The sequence below is a fragment of the Rhamphochromis longiceps genome, linkage group LG10, assembly GCF_057381845.1.
Source record: "Rhamphochromis longiceps isolate RC_006_pf linkage group LG10, R_longiceps_female_GT1.1, whole genome shotgun sequence".
NCBI lineage: Eukaryota > Metazoa > Chordata > Actinopteri > Cichliformes > Cichlidae > Rhamphochromis > Rhamphochromis longiceps.
The window spans coordinates 13,698,734-13,720,363 of NC_140566.1; the positions used below are offsets into that span (position 1 = coordinate 13,698,734).

Genomic DNA, 21,630 nt, shown 5'->3' on the forward strand with positions numbered 1-21,630 from the left:
GGCACACCATCCATCTGTTGCATTTCTTTTAGTCCATCCATGAACACAATTTGGAAGACAAAATAATTATTTGCACCAACAATGTGATTCTCAAAGAGCTTTTAGCCAGCTGGACAAGTGAAGGATCTCTGAATCAAAACATATCTGCAGATGAACAATATCTGAAAGTCATGACCTAAAGAAGTAGGAATTTGTTTTTGTTTTTTTAAAGCCTCAAAAATGTTCTTAATGGAAGAGTGGCTGTCAGGAGGCCATTCTTACAGAAGGAAAACAGAACAATCTGAGGTAATAACAAAAGAACTGGACTGAAATATCAGTGGCAACAGATCTGATGGAGTGACGAATTACTTTTGTATTGTCTTAACAGTATACAGTGCCTAAATAAAGTTGTATTGAATGCTTCAAATTCTGAATATATACAGAAGAGGTCAGGAGAAACGTGCAACAGTGACTACAGCCATTTGTAACACGTGGCGGAAGCTTTGATGTGGTTTATGCTGCATTTTAGTCAGTGGTGTTGAGGATCTTGTCAAAAATGATGCAATACCATCTGGAAAGTGCAGAAGAGAATTGGGGCAACTGGGGGAAAAAACTGAAAAAAGACATGCCCAATTTTGTCTTTTAGCAGTGGCCGTAACCCTATTCCACAGTATTGACACATATATGTGTGCATGTTTCAATAAACTGCTGCACCTACTTGCCATTTTCCAACACTAAAACAAATAAGCTTTTTTTTTGTAGTGTAATCTGAAGGATTCAAAAGATAAAAGTCACACGTAAATATAAACCTGCTTTTATTAAGGAAATGTAATAAAATCCTTTGTACATGACCCCTCCACAGAGGTTCACTGTGTCCATACATGCAACTCTCATGGTTGAGGTACTGTTACAAATGAACTGGAAAAACTAAACCAAATCAGATGTCATTAACAGACACTAACTAAACCAGGGTCAATTTCGATCTGCAGTTTGTTTAAAACTATTACCAAATTCACATGCACTTTTTTCTGGGGAATAAAAGGATGAGAAAGTCTGATATACTAAACAAATGTAGGCATACATTGTTTGTAGCAGTTGTAGGTTCTTTCCCCCCCACTATTCAGTATATAAAAATGTCACTTATACAAACAGACAAATGTTTCATTCGTTGCTCTTCCCTCAATGTACAGTTTCACCCCTCTGCATAATGCATAGACACAGAAAGCTTTTCACGACCAAAGAAGCTATGGTGTGTTATCATTTACCAACAAAAAAGAGATGTTGAGAATCACAGCTGCAGATACTGCGCTTACATGAGAACAGCTTCTAAAGTGTGTACAAAGTGTAAACCATAAGCTCAGTTGAACCATTTGAATGTTCGGTTTACATAAAAAGGGGTCACCTTCCTAGCCTCTAAAGTATTTATGAATCTTTTGATTTCAACAATATGGCATTAAGTGATCAAACACGGGCCTCATTTCAATAAAAGAATCGTTTCTTTTCAAAGAGTGGCAGCTGAAAGAAATGCACAAAGTCGATTCAAAACAAGCATCTAAAACAGATTCAGTCGTATGTGACGTCCAGCTGGCTTTGAAAATGACACCACCTAAGCTGTTTAAGATGACCACTAATTTCACATTATTGATATTTTCCGAGTAAAAACCTGGATTCACTATTGTCAGTTAAATTGATCTTAACCCTAGTGTTCGATGCTTGTCCTAGATATTCTGATACACTGAAAAAAAGCCTTATAGTAAAACAAGAAAATGACTTTACTTCACTAAATATAACATTTATCCAACTTAAGAGTTCACCACAAAAATATGTCTGTAAAGGATTCAAATGACTAAATAAGTAATCCAGGATTTTGATTTCAAATCATGGCTTTTTTTCTCTTTCTTCTTCTTCTTTAAAATAGAAAACAACTGAAATTACAACAGTTTGTTTGTCATTTGAAACAATGTTTTGCCCTACTTCCACAGATTTTTTTATTTATTTATTTTTTCTTTTCAAGTGAATTAAATTTTTAAATTGCATTGCCATGATGCAGAAATGCTCCATAAGGCACTACGAGAGGCAAATCCCATGTTTCCAGAAGCAAAAGTCCTGTTGCAACATTGCCCTCTGTTAGTGTGATGGGTTCATAACCCAAAATGAGCACTTGTTGACTTGTAGGCTTGTGTCCAAGTTGGTGACAAAGAAGGCCGTTGCCTCCAGGACGCCAACCACGGAGTGTCGGGGTCACACAGAGTGGCAGTTTCCATCCAGGATCACCGGCGGGAATCGAAACAATTCACCTGTGTGAAGCCAGAAGATGTGCAAAAGAGAGTCAAATGAAAAACTGCCGTGTGTGGGTATTTCATTTCAGCTTATTTGATTCAAAAGCCAAGATTCCCCTGCTGCTTCACAAAAGTGAGTTAACTACAGAAAATTATTACTTCAGGCTCATCAGATCTGAGGGCATCAAACCAGCTGCAGTAGGTTAGGTAAACTTGATAAAATGTTCAATTTACTTTAGATACTAAGCTTGGTAATCAACAATCAGCTACAGATTAGAGTCAAGCAGAGTGAAATATTATAAAAAGAAAGCTGAGACTGAATTGAATGTGTGTTAAAGACAGACTGTATATAAAGGAGGGATGCAGCTAATGTGACATCAGCAGTGTTGGGATGTTTCTTAAAAAGCTGCTGAATTACTCATTACTCGTTACTTTTCTTAAAAGTAATGCAGTATGTTACCTAAGTACCACCTTGAAAGTAATTCATTACACTACCCGTTACATGTAAAATGACCTGAATCTTACTTTCAAAATTACCACTTAACAATATAAACCTACACTGCCACACCAACACAAATCTCTACTCCTATGAAGACACACATACATCCATCCATCCATGTCCTTCTGCTTATCAAAGGCCGGGTCACGGGGGCAGCAGCCTAAGCAGAGAAGCCCAGACCTCCGTCTCCCCAGCCACCTCCTCCAGCTTGTCCAGGGGAACACCAAGGCGTTCCCAGGCCAGCCGAGAGATATAATCTCTCCAGCGTGGGTCTGCCCCAGTGCCTCCTCCCGGTGGTACATGCCCGCAACACCTTACCCAGGAGGCGCTCAGGAAGCATCCTTATCAGATGCCTGAACCACCTCAACTGGCTCCTTTCGATGTGGAGGAGGGGAGTACTCTGAGCCCCTCCCGGATGGCTGAACTTCTCACCCTATCTCTAAGGGAGAGGCCAGCCACCCTTCGGAAGAAGCTCATTTCTGCCACTTTTAGTCGGCACCCACAGCTCGTGACCATAGGTGAGGATGGGGACATAGATCGACCGGTACATTGAAAGCTTCCCTGTTACACTCAGCACAACTTCACTACAATGGACCGGTACAGCGTCCACATCACTGCAGCCGCTGCACCAATCCATCTGTCGATCTACCGTTCCCTTCTCCCGTCACTCGTGAACAAGACCCCGAGATACTTAAACTCCTCCACTTGGGGCAGGAGCTCATCCCTGACTTGGAGTGGGCACTCCGTCCTTTTTTGGACCGAGGACCATGGCCTCAGATTTGGAGGTGCTGTTTTTCATTCCCACTGCTTCAAACTCGGCTGCGAACCGTTCCAGTCCGAGCTGGAAGACATTACCCGACGAAGCCAACAGAACCACATCATCCACAAAAAGCAGAGATGAGATTCTGAGACCAACCAAGTGAAAGCTTTCCACCACTTGGCTACGCCGAGAAATTCTGTCCATAAAAACTACGAACAGAATTGGTGACAAAGGGCAGCCCTGGCGGAGCCCAAACAACGACACGCATACGATTTTATTTTATTTTTTACAAGCCGACAACACAAAACGAATATGAAAACCAGCCCAAAAAGACACATTGTTTCCACTGTAGAAACAAACAGTAGGTAGAAACGGCCGTTACAAGCCTGACTGCTCATCACTGCTGCACCTGCTGAAGTTCAGGCTCTGGCTGCTGAGTGGGGTTAACATGTACTCAGCTTTAATATCACTGACAGACGAAACTGAGGAACACGGCAGACTCACACACTCCATTTTGACTTTGCTTTGCAGGAGCATTCACCCCCTGCTGGCCACTAATGTAAGTTTAGGAAGATTCACTTTTCAGACTTGGAAGCGTCCATCTTTTATATACAGTCTATGGTTCAAAAGGTTTCCAACTTCTCTTTTTTCAAACAAAAAAAAACCTCGAAGCAAGTTTAAAAGTTGAGAATCATATCTGAAGACAAAACTTTAACATTTCACTTATATGTGACTTCAGTACATTTCTAAACAGGTTACGGTCACAGTAAAAGACATACCCTTTAGATTTTCACACTCTCTGTCCCATAGACGTTGTAGCCTTCACGGTACGTGGCAAAATTCTGGGTGTTTGCAGGAGGGGCCGGCTTAAAGTTTTGGGCATTCTTTGCCAGCTTCAGTCTTTTGGTTTCTTGCCGTGACTTATAGCAGAACTCTATCAAAGCCACGGTCATAGCCAGGCCAAGCCCTCCGACTAGAATATAGAAGACTCCTGCCACGTTGCTCAGGCTTAGTGCACTTGTCTTGTCCTGGGGAAGGTAAAGACCTCCGTTAAGACTTCTTTTAACTGGCACTTTGAGGCTGACCTCATACACACTAACATAAAAACCTACACTATATTTACACCCTGCTGCGCTATGACTACACAGAAACTGTGAGGAGGCTGCTAAATCTGTCTACAAATCCCTCTGAGGTATGGCTACCTAAAAATGAGAAAAGTTGGAGCAACTCAAATCTGTCTAGGTTCTAGTCTCAAGTTATTTGTGCTCTAAGTGGCTGTGAAGGTGAATGTAGAGAGACTTGCTATCTTTTGCCTGTTTTATGGTCTCTTTACGAGGCCACGTCTAGCGGAAGGCGGTCGTGGTCGTACAGGTCTACAATCCTCAGATCACTATCATAGCTGTTAAACTTAGCCTCAAAAACACTGCATATGTAACAATCAAGGTGGCAAGCTGTAAAGGTGAATTGAACCATTTTGCTGCTATTAAAAAAAGCCTAATATTGAAATTCATTTGTATGTGAGTTTTAACATATATTGTATAGTTCTAAAAAAAAAAAAAAAAAAGGTAAATTCTGCTTTTTTGTTGACCTAAAAAGTACTTCTAGGATATAAATCTCTTAATTTTAATTAATTTTTAACAAAAGGTTCCTTACTCTGACACTCCATCTTTGAGACATGACTATTAAATACCATTTGACCACTTTAGAGCTCAGATGGTATTTAAAGGTCAGTTTGGACTTTGTCAGAATAAGGATGCCTTTGGGAAATCCAGAGAAACTATTTCACATACCAATGAATACGATCAGCAATAAACTACAAGTCTGGGTGAAAAACAGCAGTATAATGGTTTCAATTCAAAACTTTATGGTATGAATAAAAAAAAAACGTGTGTGTTCTCATGCAAAAAAAATTTAATTTATTTTAAAAATTGAGAATTGTCTACAAACAAAGAAGTTAATGTAATGAGCCGTGTTCAAAGTGTAGGTGTGTGTTGCACTGCGGTATGTGTAGGGCAAACCTAGTTTTGAATGTTTTCCATGTGTTGTTGTGTGCTTTCGATGTTTGCGTATGAACATTTAGATCAAAATGCATTTTAGCAATCAGTGTAAAAAGACCTGCAGCGACTGACCTTACTTCCAGAGTCCTTGGTTCCACATTCACCCTTATCGTACCACCATTTGTTTTTCAGCTTGTCTAAGATGCCTTGTTCACTGAGTTTCAATACTGCAAGGTTTACAGGAGTTCTTCACGTGGGAAATAACATAAATAACATTGTATTATGTTATTTTATGTTATTCAACTTTTTTAAAAACTACTTTATACTGTACAAAGCGATAGAGTAGGGTCCTGGCCAACATATCACAGATAGCAAGCAACACTGCAGTATATAGATAAAAATATGACTTTCATGATCCATGGCTAACCTAGCATGCCAGACCCCACCTATATCGCTTTGAGTAATCGGCACACACTGATCACAAGAAGAAGAAAAAAAAGATTTAAACTTGCAGAATAAAGCAGCTGCTGCATAGCTTTCAGGGAATGAAAGAAAACAGAGGCAGTAATTGCTGAGGGCACATTATTATCTTTTTGTTGTTGTTGTTGCTATGGGCAGCCTTTTTGAAGTTCAGCAAGGTGGATCTAACAGGAACCCTTTCCTGACTAACAGCAGTCCAATTCTATAAACAGCTATTAGGAGGCTAATGTCTCACAAAATCACCCCTTTTAACTCAGAGTGACCAATCACATGAGAGGAAACTATAGAGGGATCATGAAACGATCTTGATTTATTTGTTTACTTTGAGACTCGCTGACTCCAAAGGTCAGAGTCGTGATTTGCAGGGATTTTTTGTGGAAGACATTATGCTGCATTTCCTCGACTGCTAGATTTCCAGGCTTGTTTCCTTTCAGAAAATAAAGATCAGTGTATGCAATCCATCATCATCATCCAATATATTGCTCTCACCACTGTATGTGTGCGTGTGTGTTTTCCCCCTTGTCAAATACGCCTTGTGTTTTGCAATAATACATAAAAAATAAATGAATATTAAAAGAACAAGAGGGCAGGGGACAAGGGATCTGTAGTCCTGATCTCCAAGAAGAGCACTTTGAAGGGCAAAGTTGAGACTAGTTTGTTTGAGCGTTGAACACTACAGAGACAAACAGCAGACGCTAGACGCATGATTATAAATGCAATCGAGTCAGAGCCAATTTAACGTCGGCAGTTAGGCAGAGTTTAATATTTTCCTCTGAAGCAGAATCATCAGGAATCATCCTACACATTTATATTTATAATTGTATTATCTAGAAGAAGCTTTACAGACACTATGAGGATGAACAACAAACCAAAGAAATCAACTTAAGAGCAGGCACAACTGCTACCAACTTAAATGATTTTCATAATAACTGTTTAAGGGCACCTCATTCTGCACAATACAAACACACTTTTTATGAAGCAACATCTAGTGGTTTGTATGTTGATTTTCTGGCTGTATTTATTCTCCACTTTGGTGCACTAAGAGAGGCCACAGCAGAGGTTCCAGTGGTAAATGTAATTAGCATAAACCGGCGAGCTGGTTAGGATAATGACTGGTTGTTATTGGCTAACATCTACCCTGCCTCGTGGCATTCTGGGTAGAATGATCTACTCCACTGAGCTGCTTAAAAAAAATCTGTTTGTTATAAATTATGAACATGATTTTTCATCCAGTAGGGGGAAAACTTCACAAGGTGGACTGCAACAGCCTGCTGGTCATCACATAAAGAGGTTCAAGCTCACCACCAGGTGGTGACCATGTGCTTTTAAACAACAGCCACTGCCCAGACTCACAGTTTAGAAATGCAAATGTATTTTCTGAATCTTTCCTATATGAATAAACCTAAACACAAAACGGATGCATCCATATCCAGCCTCTGCACAGAAGCACATTATTGAAGCAGCTGGAGGCACAGGCTTTTTTGGGCTATTTTATTGTGCTTGGGTTTGTAAATAGTTTGCCCCAGAGACACACAGTTGGCTGCATTGTGGTGTGTACTGCTAAATAACTCAACCTGTCATTTACTGTCAGAGAGACAAACACTGGGAGCTGTCCCAAACCTCTGAAGTAATAGCATTTCACGGCTCGCTCCACTGAGAGCGAACCCTAAACAGTTAAAAAGGGTGATCTATCAAACTGATTCACATTAAAGCAAACAGAGATCCAAATGGTCCAAATTAAACCGAAAGCCAAAAATACATCGCTGCCAGCAGTACTCACTGGGTTTAGTAATATGCTATAAAGGAAAATATAAGCAGCACTGCAGAATTAGGTACTTATATTTTAAACAGATATTATTTTTATATTAATTTTTTTATACAAACATTTATATTGTCAACAGTTTCACTAATTCAATTGAATGGTGACACATTTTATACACTATGTCACAAATGTGTTTCAGCAGATTTCCGATCATTATGTTTACAGACCAGCTTCCTGTTATGGGAGCCTGCAGAAAGTGAGGATCGAAGGACACACTGATATCTGCTTGAAGCTATTAGAACTGTGCATTATATACCATTTCACCACTTTCTGCCAGTTATCTCCCTTATTTGTATTTATAATTCTTAATACAAAAGATTGTGCAGCCCACCTACATACTTGACAGCTTTCAACTCTCTGATTTGCTTAAATGTTAAAAAATGCGACAGTACTGTTACATGTCTTAATCGTTCAACAGCTGGCATGCTATAAATACTCAAAAATGTTATTTTAACGTGAAAAAAACAAAAACCCAATATGGTTCATTGTTATAGTCCACAGATGCCTGTTTTTATCTCACTTTTGATTGCCTAATTATTTAAAAGGGAAATTAATGATGCATCCGCTGTCAATTAGATTTCATTGAAATCTGTGATTATTAGGCATAATTTCCTCCAGGAATCTTAACAAATGTATGTGTAAACAGCCTAAATCTGTCTGCAGAGCCACATGTGAAATCTGTAGCTGACTTATGAAATAGGATTTTCATTGCATCAGTCCTTAAAAGAAGTATAAGCCCAACCCCCGTGACAAAGTGCGGGACTGAAAAAGAATATAACGAACACCTGTACAGGCTGTTGCAATGGAATACAACATCTCACATTTGTGAAGCTAAATAATTAATCTCCAGCGTCAGTGTGCCTCCATCAAAGAGGTGTGGGTTCACCCCTTTTGCTTATGCTTGGTTCTGTGCTAAGACATGTGAAATTTAAAATTTCACAAGTTTTAGTGCTTTGTAGGATTTGATACAAATTTGCACAGGTGATTCTTTTACTGTGTGATTTAAGTGACCTCACAACTTTACCTTTCACACTCTCTGCAGGACAGGAATACAGAAAAGAGGGGAAAACATTCAAGACAGCAAAGAAGAACATAAAAAACTCATGCAAAATCACTCAATACCAAAATAACCCACAGGAACAAATATAAAAGGTTTAAATTAGTTCAGCTTCACTGAATAAATTTAGAATATCTCAGAGTAGAAAAACATGAAAACATTTTAAAATATATGTGATATGTAGTCTATACATATACATGTATGTGCTGAATTTCATTTGAGGACTCCCAGTGATAACAGCAGTGGTCTTCACATACAATATATCTCCATATTATTGCTGAATTGCCAACACTGGTGTTTCTGAAAGTGAAACAAGGACAAAGAAATGTGGCAGTCCGGAGTGATACTGTTGCACTGATCAGCTGCTCTCTTTCTAACCGGACATAAAGGGACAGAGGACAGTTGCCAGTGAGAGGAGACGGTTTCTTTGCGTTACCCCCTCTGGCAGTATCCATATCCTGCTCACTCAGGAATGGGACGACCAGAGTCAGTAACAGGAAAGTTCGTCCTGTCTCTTCTCTCTTAATATGTCAAGTGTACTGTGGTCATGATGCAAGCTGAAGAGCAGAGGCAGAGATGGATCCAGAGTCTAGATCCTGGTGTCTAAAACAAAAGATCAGGGGCCTCATTTATGTTAAGTTTGTACAACTGATTTGATTAAGGGGGGGGGAATATATATATATATATGTCATCAGTGTCAATATTTGAAAAACACTGATGTGCAAAGAAAGGTTGCAGCTCCTCTGCAAAGTTTGAAGTGATGTAAGTTAGTATGCGCGTGCACACAGTATGAAAAAGCAAGACATGCTTTACAGTAATAATTAGCTAATGTCCTCTATTATCATTTAATTTCTCTTTTTTGTTTTAACTTAACAGAGAAAGTGAGACTACATAACCTTTCAAAGACAGTGTAATGAGCTTTGAATTACATCTAGTGTGAGTTTTATCATGTGACCGATAAACAAGAAAAGGATACATCATTGGCGTAACTTTGTGCTGAATATTGGGGGGTCGAAGATCTCGGTCGCAATAAATAAATAAATCTGGGTAAATTCCCAGATGATAAAACATGCAACAATTTTCCTGGTAATACCTGAAATGAGTGAAGAAAATCAACAGTCTATTTATGCAAGATAATTCAAGATAATTCATAATTTTATTGGGGGAGTTGTATTGGTTGGGTCTGATTATTGGGGGGGGGGGGGGGGGGGCGTAACCTCCATAACCCCCCCAGAAATTACGCCCCTGTGATAAATCCAGCATGTCATTGTCCTGTATGTGAGTAACTCTTATGGTTATAATAATGGGCTATTAAGGAAACGTTGCATAGTCTCACTTTCAGGGCTGAAAGCATCTTCACAAAATTCAGTTACACTTTTTAGCTATTACAAAACAGTAACTTGGTGAGAAGATGTAAGCACAAATCAAATCCTCTTGCACAAATGGAGCCCCTGGTCATATCTTACACTCTACCGTTGAAGGGTTTGCCAGGTCAGGATGGCCAGGGAAAGTTCTTTGACTGGCCTTTGATCAAGACCAAGCAAAGGTTTCTGTCAGTCTTACTCTGGATTTCAGTGAGAGGATGTCGGACAAAAAAAAAAAAGTTTGGATCATTAGTCGCCACTCTGTCATTAGAATTCTCACGTTTGCCTGCAATGCTTAGTCCCCTCAAGACAACGCTGTTTCCTGTGCCTGCCCTAGCGGTTCAAGCAGCAGATTGGAGAGTGCACGTACATTTTATTCACTCTTTCTAGCGTTAGTTTTAAAGAACATTCATGTTGGTCTGTAGATATAAAAAACAGAAGAAAAATTAAAGTTTCCATCTTTCATAACCACAGACCAAAAACTACTCTGTCACGAGCACAGCTTTACCCACTGCCTTTCCTACCTCCTGCGTCACATACCTCTGGTTTAGCTCACATTTTTTTTCCTCCTCCATTAGCCAAGCAAAGGGTTCCCAGTTGATCACTGTTGCATAATAAATAATAGTAAAGCCACAGGTAATGACGAGTAACTTCTAAACACGTGATTGGCCCCAAATGCTACACTCCGTGACGACAGCCTTGCCGATTACTCTGTTCTAGGATACCCGACTTTGGTGACATTGAGGCTGACCTTAGAGTCACCTCCCCCGCTGCCGCACTCTCCCTTGTCGTACCACCATTTGTTTTTCAATTTGTCCAAGAGGCCTTGCTCATTCAGTTTTAACACTGCCAGGTTAACAGCATTTCTTGAAACGATAAAACATAACTTGTAAGAAAATGAACAGGTCCGTGAGAAATCTAATATAGAATATTAGTAAGAAATAGTGATAAATATCAATGGTTCATAGGGGGAGCACGGGAGGGACAAATTGGTAAAGAATTTCACTGGTGTGGAAGGGTAAGAAGCATTTTTACAGCAAAGAAAACGTTAAATATTAGAGAGGTGGCATGGAGGGTTACATTTGTAACTGAAGTGTGCGGGATGGGGACATTCTGTCATTGATCATTTAGAAACAAGAACATCTAGCATGCAGCTTAACATTCATCACAACTGACAGACCAGCATTGTAACTAGCAAATTAATTCAAGAAATATTTTTAAAAGGAAAAGAAAGGGGAAAAAGAGAGGAGGAGGGGGGGGGGGGGGCACCACAGAAAGGAGAAGAAAGGAAAGCTGAGAAGGAGAAGAGACAACACAAACGAGAGGATGGAGGGAAAGTGGCACGTGCGCACGTCGATGTGACTAATATACTGATAACCTGAAGAAACAGGAGAAAACAACAGACACAAACCAGATACGTGGGACAGGAAATCAAAAATGGCTCAATGTGTGTGATTCAATTCAGATAACTCATAACATGTTTCACTCGGAGATGCACTTGGGGAAAAAAACAAAGGGCTTAAGAAGAAGAGGATGAGAAAAGGAAACATCAGGGTAGGTGGAATACTATAACAACATGGAGGATATTGTTATAATATCCCACCCACCTTAATGCAGAGCCTTTTGGTGTGGCCACACCGTAGCCCTTAGAGTCGAGGTTGCCGCCCACTTTCATGGTGTCGCATGGCTTCCGCTGCTCTATGTACTCATTCATAGTGGATTCGAGAAGAAAGGCAAACTTGCCCTTCGACTTTCGTACCCGGGAAACCCCGTCTGGTGTTGTCTTGGCAAACACTGAGGGTTCGGCAGATTTCATGTACGACCACATTTTCTCATAAACTGCTATTTTGGAGCGCTGCATTCAGGGGAACAGAGAGAGAAGAGAGAGACAGTTAAGGTCAAGGTGCACAGTAACAACCATGAAAACAATCGCATGAAGCTGCTGGGAGTCCGAGTTACATGATAATATTGATACAGGTCTGGACTTTAAGTGTGGAGCCGGAGCCGCAAGGATGTTATCGGGATTTGTGCAAAATAACCGAGGTGTGGCAAGAGGCTGAAACTTCTGTTTCCCACATGTTTCTCATACTTTATTAGAACTCTGTCATCCAACTATAAAAAACAGCCAAGATATCAAAAACATTATATTGTCAACGTTTTCCCCCTCAGACACCTATTAGAGTTATTAGCTGCTGTATTTAGGGGGGGAAGACTCAAAAATGTAACGCTTTATTCTGGTCCGAGCTGCTAAATGAACAATTAGTGCCACCAAATATACTCTCAAGGCACCTCTGATGGTCTCTAATTAACAGGTTACACCTCAGTTTTCAATATGTACTCATGACAAGACTGTCAACAGTCACAAAGTGGCTGAGGGAAAGTTACAAGTAGTGAGTACGTGCAAGAGATTGACAGGTAAAATTGAATTGATTAAAACTAAACTCCCCCCATCCAAACAAAACAAAACAAAACACTGGAATGAAGAAACGAGCCATTTCAGCCAAAGGACAGCAGCATGTGGATGTGTGTGTGCAAACACTAAAGACGGTTGATGCCAGGAGTTGCGGCCAGTTTTCAAAGGCTGGAGGGGTCCAGGTGAGCTGTGTTAGCTGACGACCCTCCTATGCCGGCCAACTGCCCTCTAATATAGGCTAGGACCGCCTCCAAGACAGCGGGAGGGAAGTCACGCTCACACAGCTCCCTGCTCCAGCTCTATATTTAGTGCACAGACATGAGTAGTATCAATATTTTCATCTAACGCTCAGCAAGAAAGTAAGTGTATTTTCCAAAACTCCTAACTAGCTCGGCTCTGAATCGCAGGGAAGATAGCTGCTGCTGTGGTTATTTTCAGCAGCAGGTGTTTCGAGCTGTTACCACACCTGCTGTGACCTCACAGATCTCATCGCGTACTGAGCGCTGCACTAACAGACATGTGCTGCTTGTAATTCAGAGTGGATTTACCCTTTAAGTGCAAACGGTGCTGCAGAGGTAGTGGGCTCCTTGCCAGCAGCCTGAAGTCTGACAACCTGGCAGCTCAGCAGAAGTAACATGCAGCACATGTTTGGTATCAGTATCGATAAGCAGGAGTGACCTCCGCCACAGTTTATGTTCCTGCCAGCAGGTCACAGCTCATCACAGTCGCCGCCATCACGGTTGAGATTTTATTCAAATCAATCTGTTTGTACATCGATGCATGGATTGAATTTGCCGGTACTGTGCATATGTAGCTGTTTAGGTCATGAGCTACTGCATCAAGCAGCAGCTAAAAATATACTGAAAACTTAAGAACAGAGAGTTATTTTGCATGTTCACCTGTAAAACAGCCAATCTTTATTCCCTTTGGCTTACAACACTATATTATTTATTTATTTATTACTTTATTATTTATGGAATATTATTGTTATATATATGTTAATAGCACGGTGTGTGTCATATAATAGCTGCAAAGATAAAAGGTTAGAAAATGATGCATTAAAAAAAATCCACACAAGCTGCTTTTTATGTACCGTTTTTGAATTTTAGTGTGTGGAGTTTGCATGTGTGGATTCTCTCCAGATACTCCGGCTTCCTCCCACAGTTCAAAGACATGCAGTCAGTGGAGTTAGGGTAACTGTTGATAGTTAATGTCCCATAGGTGTGAATGTGAGTCTGAATTATTGTGTTATTGTTCAGAGGGTACCTCGCCTCCCACCCTATAGAAGCTGTGATGAGGCTCCACACACTCCACAAACTTAGTTGCAAACACTATGTATGCATGCAACACATTGTGCATGTGTTTTGATTTTGGAGCCTGCTTTACGTTGATGTGTTTAAGGTCAAGAAGGAACTGCATCAGTCCACCTGCACTTAAAAGAAGCTACAGAAGCTACAAAAATCTTTTTGAACTCCTTTTAAATCTCTAAAATGACTGGTTGAGTCAGGCGTCTGCACAGCTTCCCCCCCCCCCCCCCCTTTTTATTTATTTTTAAATACCTGAAAAATCAGCAGGTTGTCTTTTTTGTTGTTTTGGCTTTAGTGTTCAGTATGGATCAGTATGCATCCACACCAATTGTACCGCAAACACAGAAATAACACGAGTTGTGACTCACCAGGAAAACAAAAAAAGGGAAAAAAAACCTTTCTAGTACTTCTTCTTCACATGCTGTGCATGGGTGATCTGAAATACACTCTTCTTTGACAGTGTCAAGAACTCCTTTTGTAATGGCATCTTCTTTAACTTATTTGACCCGCTAACTTCAAGTCTGACGGCTTCACCTCTGTGGCCCAGTCAGCTGCCAGCTGGAGCAGCTACAGACATGCACAGCACGGCCCTACTCTGACACTCAGTACGCTGCTAAAAATGGCCAGCGAGAGGCTGATCGCTGGGCACCAGGGAGTAGGAGTACACAGCTGTCTACAATAGAGAGGAGAGGGGAAAAAAACGAGGCTACATTAAACTGGGCTAATGCGACCTGCACTTGGCTGTGAGAGATGAATCTCAGAGGGAACTTTGGCTTGAACTCATATTTATTAACAGCGTCTGTGCGACCGGTTTGTTCCAGATTGTATGTTCAGTAATCATGTGAGTCAGTCTTCCATTATTTCTATTAGGTGAGAGTAAATGAAAACATCAGAGTGAACTGACAAACTGTGTCAGCTCGGCAACGTGTACGGCAACATAAATAATTCACCAGATATGTAATGGATTGTGGGCTCGGGCTAGTAAGTGAATCATTCTTGACATATGCACGATTTCAGTTCAGTGGAGTGTTCATGTAAACACTGTTAGCATGACAATAATAGCTGATGACAGGTCTGACCATAGTGAGCAAACTGCAATTCTTCTCTGGGTTGCATGTAAATGTATGCTTGTCAGAAGTAGGCCGGTCATCTGTGCGGAAATCTGTGAAACTCCTCACGCTGTCAAACTGATATAAGCGCTGCGAAATCTTCTCACCACGGTGGCTTAACTGAGACAAATTATTCTCAATTAATTACTGGTGTAACCACAACATCGAGAATATGACAAGCTGGTCACGTCCTCCGGCCAGTGAGAAATTTGGGTTTACTGCCCGTCATCCATTCTGAAAATGAAGTAGTCCTTCTTCCAGCAACCAGTTTGTCTTTCAGCAGCTGACAGAGCTAAGAGTGACTCATGGCCCTGAGCATGTCTGACACGCTGCTGGCATCTCAAAACGAAGACAACGGGCCAAAGCAAAGCATGTGCACTCTTTTTGGTGTTTTTATATAGTGGCGTTCAATATTTAGTTACATGCATGGTTAAGGATATAATTACAACTCATTTACTGTATGTTCATGATCAGTGGAAATAAATTAAGAAAGCAACCAAACAGAAGCATGGCTCATTTAGCACAAAGCTGTTATTAAAATGATCTTTAATATTGCTTCGCTCATGCGCTCGTTCCCCACTCTAACATCTGATCACTGTACACAACACAGTGAAATGCAACAAGCTAAATTTAGTTGGTTCAGTTCACCATACTCTGTAAACTGTTGCACACTAGAGAGTGAAGCTCAGGACAGATTATGTGCAAAAATTAATCAAAAAATATCCCAATACCTATAATATATAGCAGATTTTAATAATTTCTGTAAAGAGGTGAAGCTAACAGTGGTTTCTCAAATCTGGCCACCTGAGCCTTGTGCCAAGAGTCAATCCTCTTAAACCTCTATGTTAAAATTTCAGAACTTCACAACAATAATAAACATATTTACACCTCATATATAGAGTGGCTTTGATCTCTCGCTATATAGCCAGCAGCTGTACAGGGAGGTAATACTTCTTATGGTTTAACTTGTTAAATTGAGAGATCATTTTGCAACTGAATGGGGTCAAGTTGGCGATTACATGAAATCTGCTTTTGGTAATATGGTGATTAATTGTGACAAATCTGCAATAATTGCAACTCTGTTGCTGTCTGCATAGAAAGAAATTCCCATTAAGTACTTCCATTCAGAGTCGAGCCAAAAATTTATAGATTTGAAACTGAAATTCATAAATTTCTCCACAAATGGTGATGTAGTGAAAAATGGCATGGCAGCTACTTTCTACTTTCTAATTTTATTTATATAGCATCAAATCACAACAACAGTCGCTTCAAGGCGCTGTTTATTGTAAGGTAGACCCTACGATAATACATACAGAGAAAAAAACCCAACAATCATATGAGCCCCTATGAGCAAGCACTTTGGCGACAGTGGGAAGGAAAAACTCCCTTTTAACAGGAAGAAACCTCTGGCAACAATACTTTTATAAAGGATTCTAACTAGAATGCAACCACTGAATTGCAAAGAGATGCACTAATCAGCACAGGATGACTGATTGCAGCATGTTAGCAATCTATCCACCTTTGTAGATTAGACAATTATTTGTAAACATTCGCCAATCTGTCTCAGAGAGACTGACTGATTGGAGACAGGTTGTGTCCCACAGACAGTTCAGTACCTTGTTAAACAAGCTTGCTATAATCAGCATAAAAAAACAACACTATCATTCAATTATGGTCTCTTTTGTGAACAGTTGTTCACAAACCAGTCTGTGACATTACATATGGTTTTAATGCTTTAATGAACTTTAACGATACTAGTAAATTTTTTTAGGTTTGGAGAGAACCAAGCTGTACAGTAGCTGTCTATTCATACTAAGCTAGCTTCCTAATTAGTCCACAAGTAGCAAATAGGTGTAGTTCCAAAAATGTCTCCAAAAATGTTTTTACTTATCTTTTTAAATATTATACATATTTATACAACTCCATATACAATGGAAGGTTTAAATGGCAGAATGGCAGAAAGAAAGACACAAAATAGATATGAGAAATTTGCATCTATTCTAAATAAAACTACCTCTGCAATGCTTTAAAAAGCTGAGGGGCTTGACAAAAAACCTTTCTGAGGACCAGAACAAATAATTAAAGCGTATGTTTAATTATTAGCATACTGGTTATCATCATATATTATGAGCCCTAGGAGCATGTATTATCTGTATTAAGTGATACATCCTCTTTGATGATCAGGCTGAAATGCATTGATAGCTTCTATTAATCATTAGTGTCTAATCTCCAGATTTCAAAAACCTTTCATCAGAAGCGCTCCTCTGCGTTGGCATTTCCAGTTTGTATGCAGAAAGAGCCCATATTTTTCACTCAAGACAAAGTCACTACATGTCTGTCAATTATCTCCTCAGGAGCACCTTTGATAAATCACATCCTGTCTAATACATCACAGATTAGAGCATCTACAGAGAGGAACTGCTGCTTATGGTGCTGCCTTCAATGCAATGACTCACCAGGAAGCCACTAAAATATTCAATTTAATATCTATTTGTAAAAAATGTCTCATTCAACAGATGTGAATGAGATATTTTTTTTAAGGCTGCTAGATGTGTCAGTCATCTGTAATATACTGCAGAATGATAAGCAAATAAGGCAAATAGACAACGGCTTCTGTTTTCCAGCCATCTATTTACTTCCGCTTATCCAAGTCAGGGTTGTGGAGGCGCTGGAGCCTATCCCAGCTGTCACAGGGCAAGAGGCGTGTCACAAGTGTATCACAGAGCTAACACACTCTCATCCAAATTAGAATCCCCAGCTGACCTAACATGCATGTCTTTGTACTGGAGGAGGAAGCTTGAAATGCGACACTGAAAGACTCCAATCGGCTGGTGGAACTGAACTGAGCGCAGATATGGATAATAGGAACAACTTAAAACCACACTTCTGTCTGTCTATAGCTATAACAACAGCCTTGTACAAGCGGAGTTTGGATATAAGCCAGTAAAATGAAACTGAATTTCTGACAGATAAGTGACTTGCTGTTTTGGGGGCGATCGTGGCTCAAGAGTTGGGAGTTCGCCTTGTAATCGGAAGGTTGCCGGTTCGAGCCCCGGCTCAGACAGTCTCGGTCGTTGTGTCCTTGGGCAAGACACTTCACCCGTTGCCTACTGGTGGTGGTCAGAGGGCCCGGTGGCGCCAGTGTCCGGCAGCCTCGCCTCTGTCAGTGTGCCCCAGGGTGGCTGTGGCTACAATGTAGCTTGCCATCACCAGTGTGTGAATGGGTGGATGACTGGATATGTAAAGCGCTTTGGGGTCCTTAGGGACTAGAAAAGCGCTATATAAATACAGGCCAGTTACCATTTTGTTTTGCATTTTTATCGAAAACCAAATCCTTCTAAATTTCCCAAACAGACGAGTCGAGACTTTATCATTTCCCAGTCGGCCTCAACTTTTTGGGACGAAGATTTCCTTTGCACCATGACACTTTTCTAAACAGGCCCATTTTTCATACTTTCATTTACTGCAGGAGACATCAAGTTACAGACCTCCTTGGCACCGATCATACTGACTGCTCCATTTCTGTGCTTTCAGACCTCGGGTCAGTTTTGCACAGCAGATCGAGCTATTCTGCTTGAACACCTTTGTAAACCTCTTGGGTCAGATATTACACTTGGTTAGATCCCTGCAAAACCCTTCCCTCACTGGAGTTAAACACGATAAACAAAAGCAATGCTCTTTCATCCCGAAGTTAAAATATAATCAGAATCTTTTCTTCTTTTGTCTGCGATTGTTTTCTGCATGCATGCTTTAATTTGATTATGCTTGGACTGACTCTGTCCTAACAAGAAAGCCCTCCAGCCAGCAGCAAATAACCCAACCCGACACAGAGAAACATGCTGTATTTATGCTGTCTGTAAATCTCAGAAGAGATTGTAGGATGTGGTTGCATCCCGATCACTCTCGAGTCTAAAGGGAGAGCTGGGTTTGTATATACCGAAATGTCTCAGACTCACTCCAAGCAATCACACCAAGAGAACGACTGGGACTAAAAATAGACACAGCTCAGAGCTGGACATCGGATGTGAATGACATTTCCATTTCCAAGGAATAGAGCGTCTATTGTGAGATTGCAGTTTTGTGACAGAGGCCAGCAAATTGGAATTATAATGACATTTTCTAGTTTCTCTTTAAAGTTTTTCCAAAGTTTCAAAGACAGACAAAAACGTGTTCGATACTCAGACTGAACAATCACTTCATTTAACTACATCCTCCTGAGGACATCTAAGATCTGGCAGCGATTAAGAAGCTAAGACAGAGCTACATCTACACAATCAGATACATCAGTTTCAAAATGATAATAGCATTAATTAACATGCAGGCTTTTAAATTACCTTACCTGCTTTTCTAAACGATAAACACTAACCAGTTGCCTGATCTGTTTCTTTTTATAAGGCGTTTATTTTTGTACTTCTTCTTTTTGCTTCTGAAGCACTTTTGAGTAAATTAGCGAAGACACAGTGAGGCTAATCAAAGTCTGATTAATGGCACTGCAGATGGCCGCACGAGGAAGCATTACTGTCCCAGTTTCATAGCTGAATTATTCCTTTTGCCAAAAAGCTGGGAAAAATTATTTTGATAACCAAAGTTAATTTTGTGGACAAAATGGATTTGTGAACAGGCTGATAACAGGCGCTGCCTCTGAAGCCTAATGCCATCATTTAGTTCAGTGGCAGTCACAAGCGGACTGGTGCTCCTCTCTGAAAGAAATATGAGCTCAGCATAGTTATTCATTTCAGGGCAGCACTTTTAAATCGATAAACAAAAGAAACGCATGCAACTGTCGCACAGCTGTTTGTGTTTTTACTAATGTTTAATTTCTTTTAGGTTTAATAATGAATTCATTAGATGTAGTTATACAGTTGGTCTGGTTTCAGTAGTTTGAAAGTGCTGCATCAAGAAAAAGTAGTTTAAGGTTGTTTTTTTAGTAATGAGTCTTTGGATTTATTTATTTATTTACCTGGCAGGTAATGGTTCAAAACACACAGCACAGCTATAGAGGCTTATTCACCTAAAAAGAGGTCAGTTTATACAGTGCAGCAGCAGGATAGCAACAGGCATTTGAGACACTCACCCTAAAGAACTCCTTAGTGGAGCCGGAGTCTAAAGTCCCATAGGCGATCTCTGTCTGCTTGGCCAGATCCTCGGCACTCTCAATGGGAGAAACCATCCTCTCCACGGTGAGGAAGGCAGCCAGGTTGGCCGTGTAGGAAGAGATTATGATGAGGGTGAAAAACCACCACACTCCTCCCACGATACGGCCGGACAGAGACCTAAGAGGAGTAAAAAAAGGAAAAGGAAAAAAAGAGCAGAGGTAGAGACAGGAAATCAGCATGCTCACATCAACACGTTGGGGAGGAAGGAACCTCGCAGTTCAACCCCGGGTACGTAATTTCAAATTTGACTATTCTCTCTGGTCCTCTGCTTTAACGATCACACACATACTGACTCGGCTGCTCTCAGATGAACTCTCATTCCTCTGTTTAAATGAGGACGCACTTCAATCGCAGTGAATCCCTGCATTGCAGATGCGCTGCTCTGGATTTCTCTTAATTTATTGTTTTCTTAGTTCGTTTTTATATTTTTGTTCTTGTGTATTCACGGTCACTTCACCAGACCTACAGTGTGTTTCAGAGATGCTGTGTGAGGACTCTACCAGTGTTATCTGAAAATTGCTCATAAATGGAGTTAATCCTGAAAAGAAAATCACAGTAAGATCAATTTCCATAAGAGATTAGTTGGTTAAAATGTGGTTGAACCAGATTTAAAGCTTTAGCCACAAAAATGCCCTAGAGGCAACAGAAGGTGTGATTAAGGATTGGAAATCAGAGAATACATTTCCTCTTGTTAGAGTAGCCTGGGAACTGCTGGTCTGTGTCGGAGCTATAAGGAATAATTTAGCAAAAATTACAGCATCAGCAGTTTTAATTCAAAAACTGCATGTACTTTGAAGCCAACATAAAATCCCTCATTTGCTGCTTAATTGATTTTTTTTTCCCAGTGAGGTGTTAGAGACTGAGAAATCTGCAAATTCCAGGTTTTCAGGAGTGGTGCCTTCTCTGCTTTTTTCTTTAAACATAACATTAAAAAACTCAGAGTTAAAAGTCCAATAAAATAAAAACAAGAACATATTTGACATATCACCCGTTTAATTATTCCATGAAACGTTGGGAAAATCTGTGAGAACCTTTGGTCAAATTAGTTTGCTTTAGCTCTTCAACCAGCTTCTCTACAATCTTCCAAAGTCAAATAAGAGGAAGTGTCAGAACAAGAATCCTTGAAGAAGTCAGAGATGCCAGAACAGTGATGAGTAAACGGATGGATGGATGAGTGAATGAGTAGAGGGTATGACTGGATGGCCATTGTGTTGGAAAAATATATAGTTATGGAACTGATATCATTTCCACACAATATACCCTATATGCACCAAGTTGATGACCGTAAAATGGGACATGCAGCAAAAACACGGTAGCCCTCCAAGAGTCAAGAGGAAATCAAGTCCCTACTTTAAATGAAATGTAATGACCCCTGTGCATTTTACAGCCCTCAGCATGGTGGATATAA

The 21,630-nt window shown here is 40.3% G+C and overlaps 1 protein-coding gene across 3 annotated transcripts in view; it reads right to left on the minus strand.

Annotated features, from left to right (window-relative positions):
* Positions 1–777: 777 nt before the first annotated feature.
* The window catches only part of LOC146660432 (glutamate receptor 3-like), a 78,990-nt gene continuing 58,137 nt past the window's right edge, over positions 778–21,630 (minus strand). For 2 of the 3 annotated variants that reach the window (XM_085420291.1, XM_085420292.1), the window contains 5 exons: positions 20,141–20,339; positions 11,845–12,092; positions 10,989–11,103; positions 4,297–4,545; positions 778–2,276 (listed from right to left, as the gene is read on the minus strand). In XM_085420291.1, coding sequence (XP_085276417.1) covers positions 4,300–4,545; positions 10,989–11,103; positions 11,845–12,092; positions 20,141–20,339 — 808 coding nt within the window. In that variant the 3' untranslated portion in view covers positions 778–2,276; positions 4,297–4,299. The remainder of the gene's footprint in view (positions 2,277–4,296; positions 4,546–10,988; positions 11,104–11,844; positions 12,093–20,140; positions 20,340–21,630) is intronic. The other variant, XM_085420293.1, reaches the window with a different exon arrangement.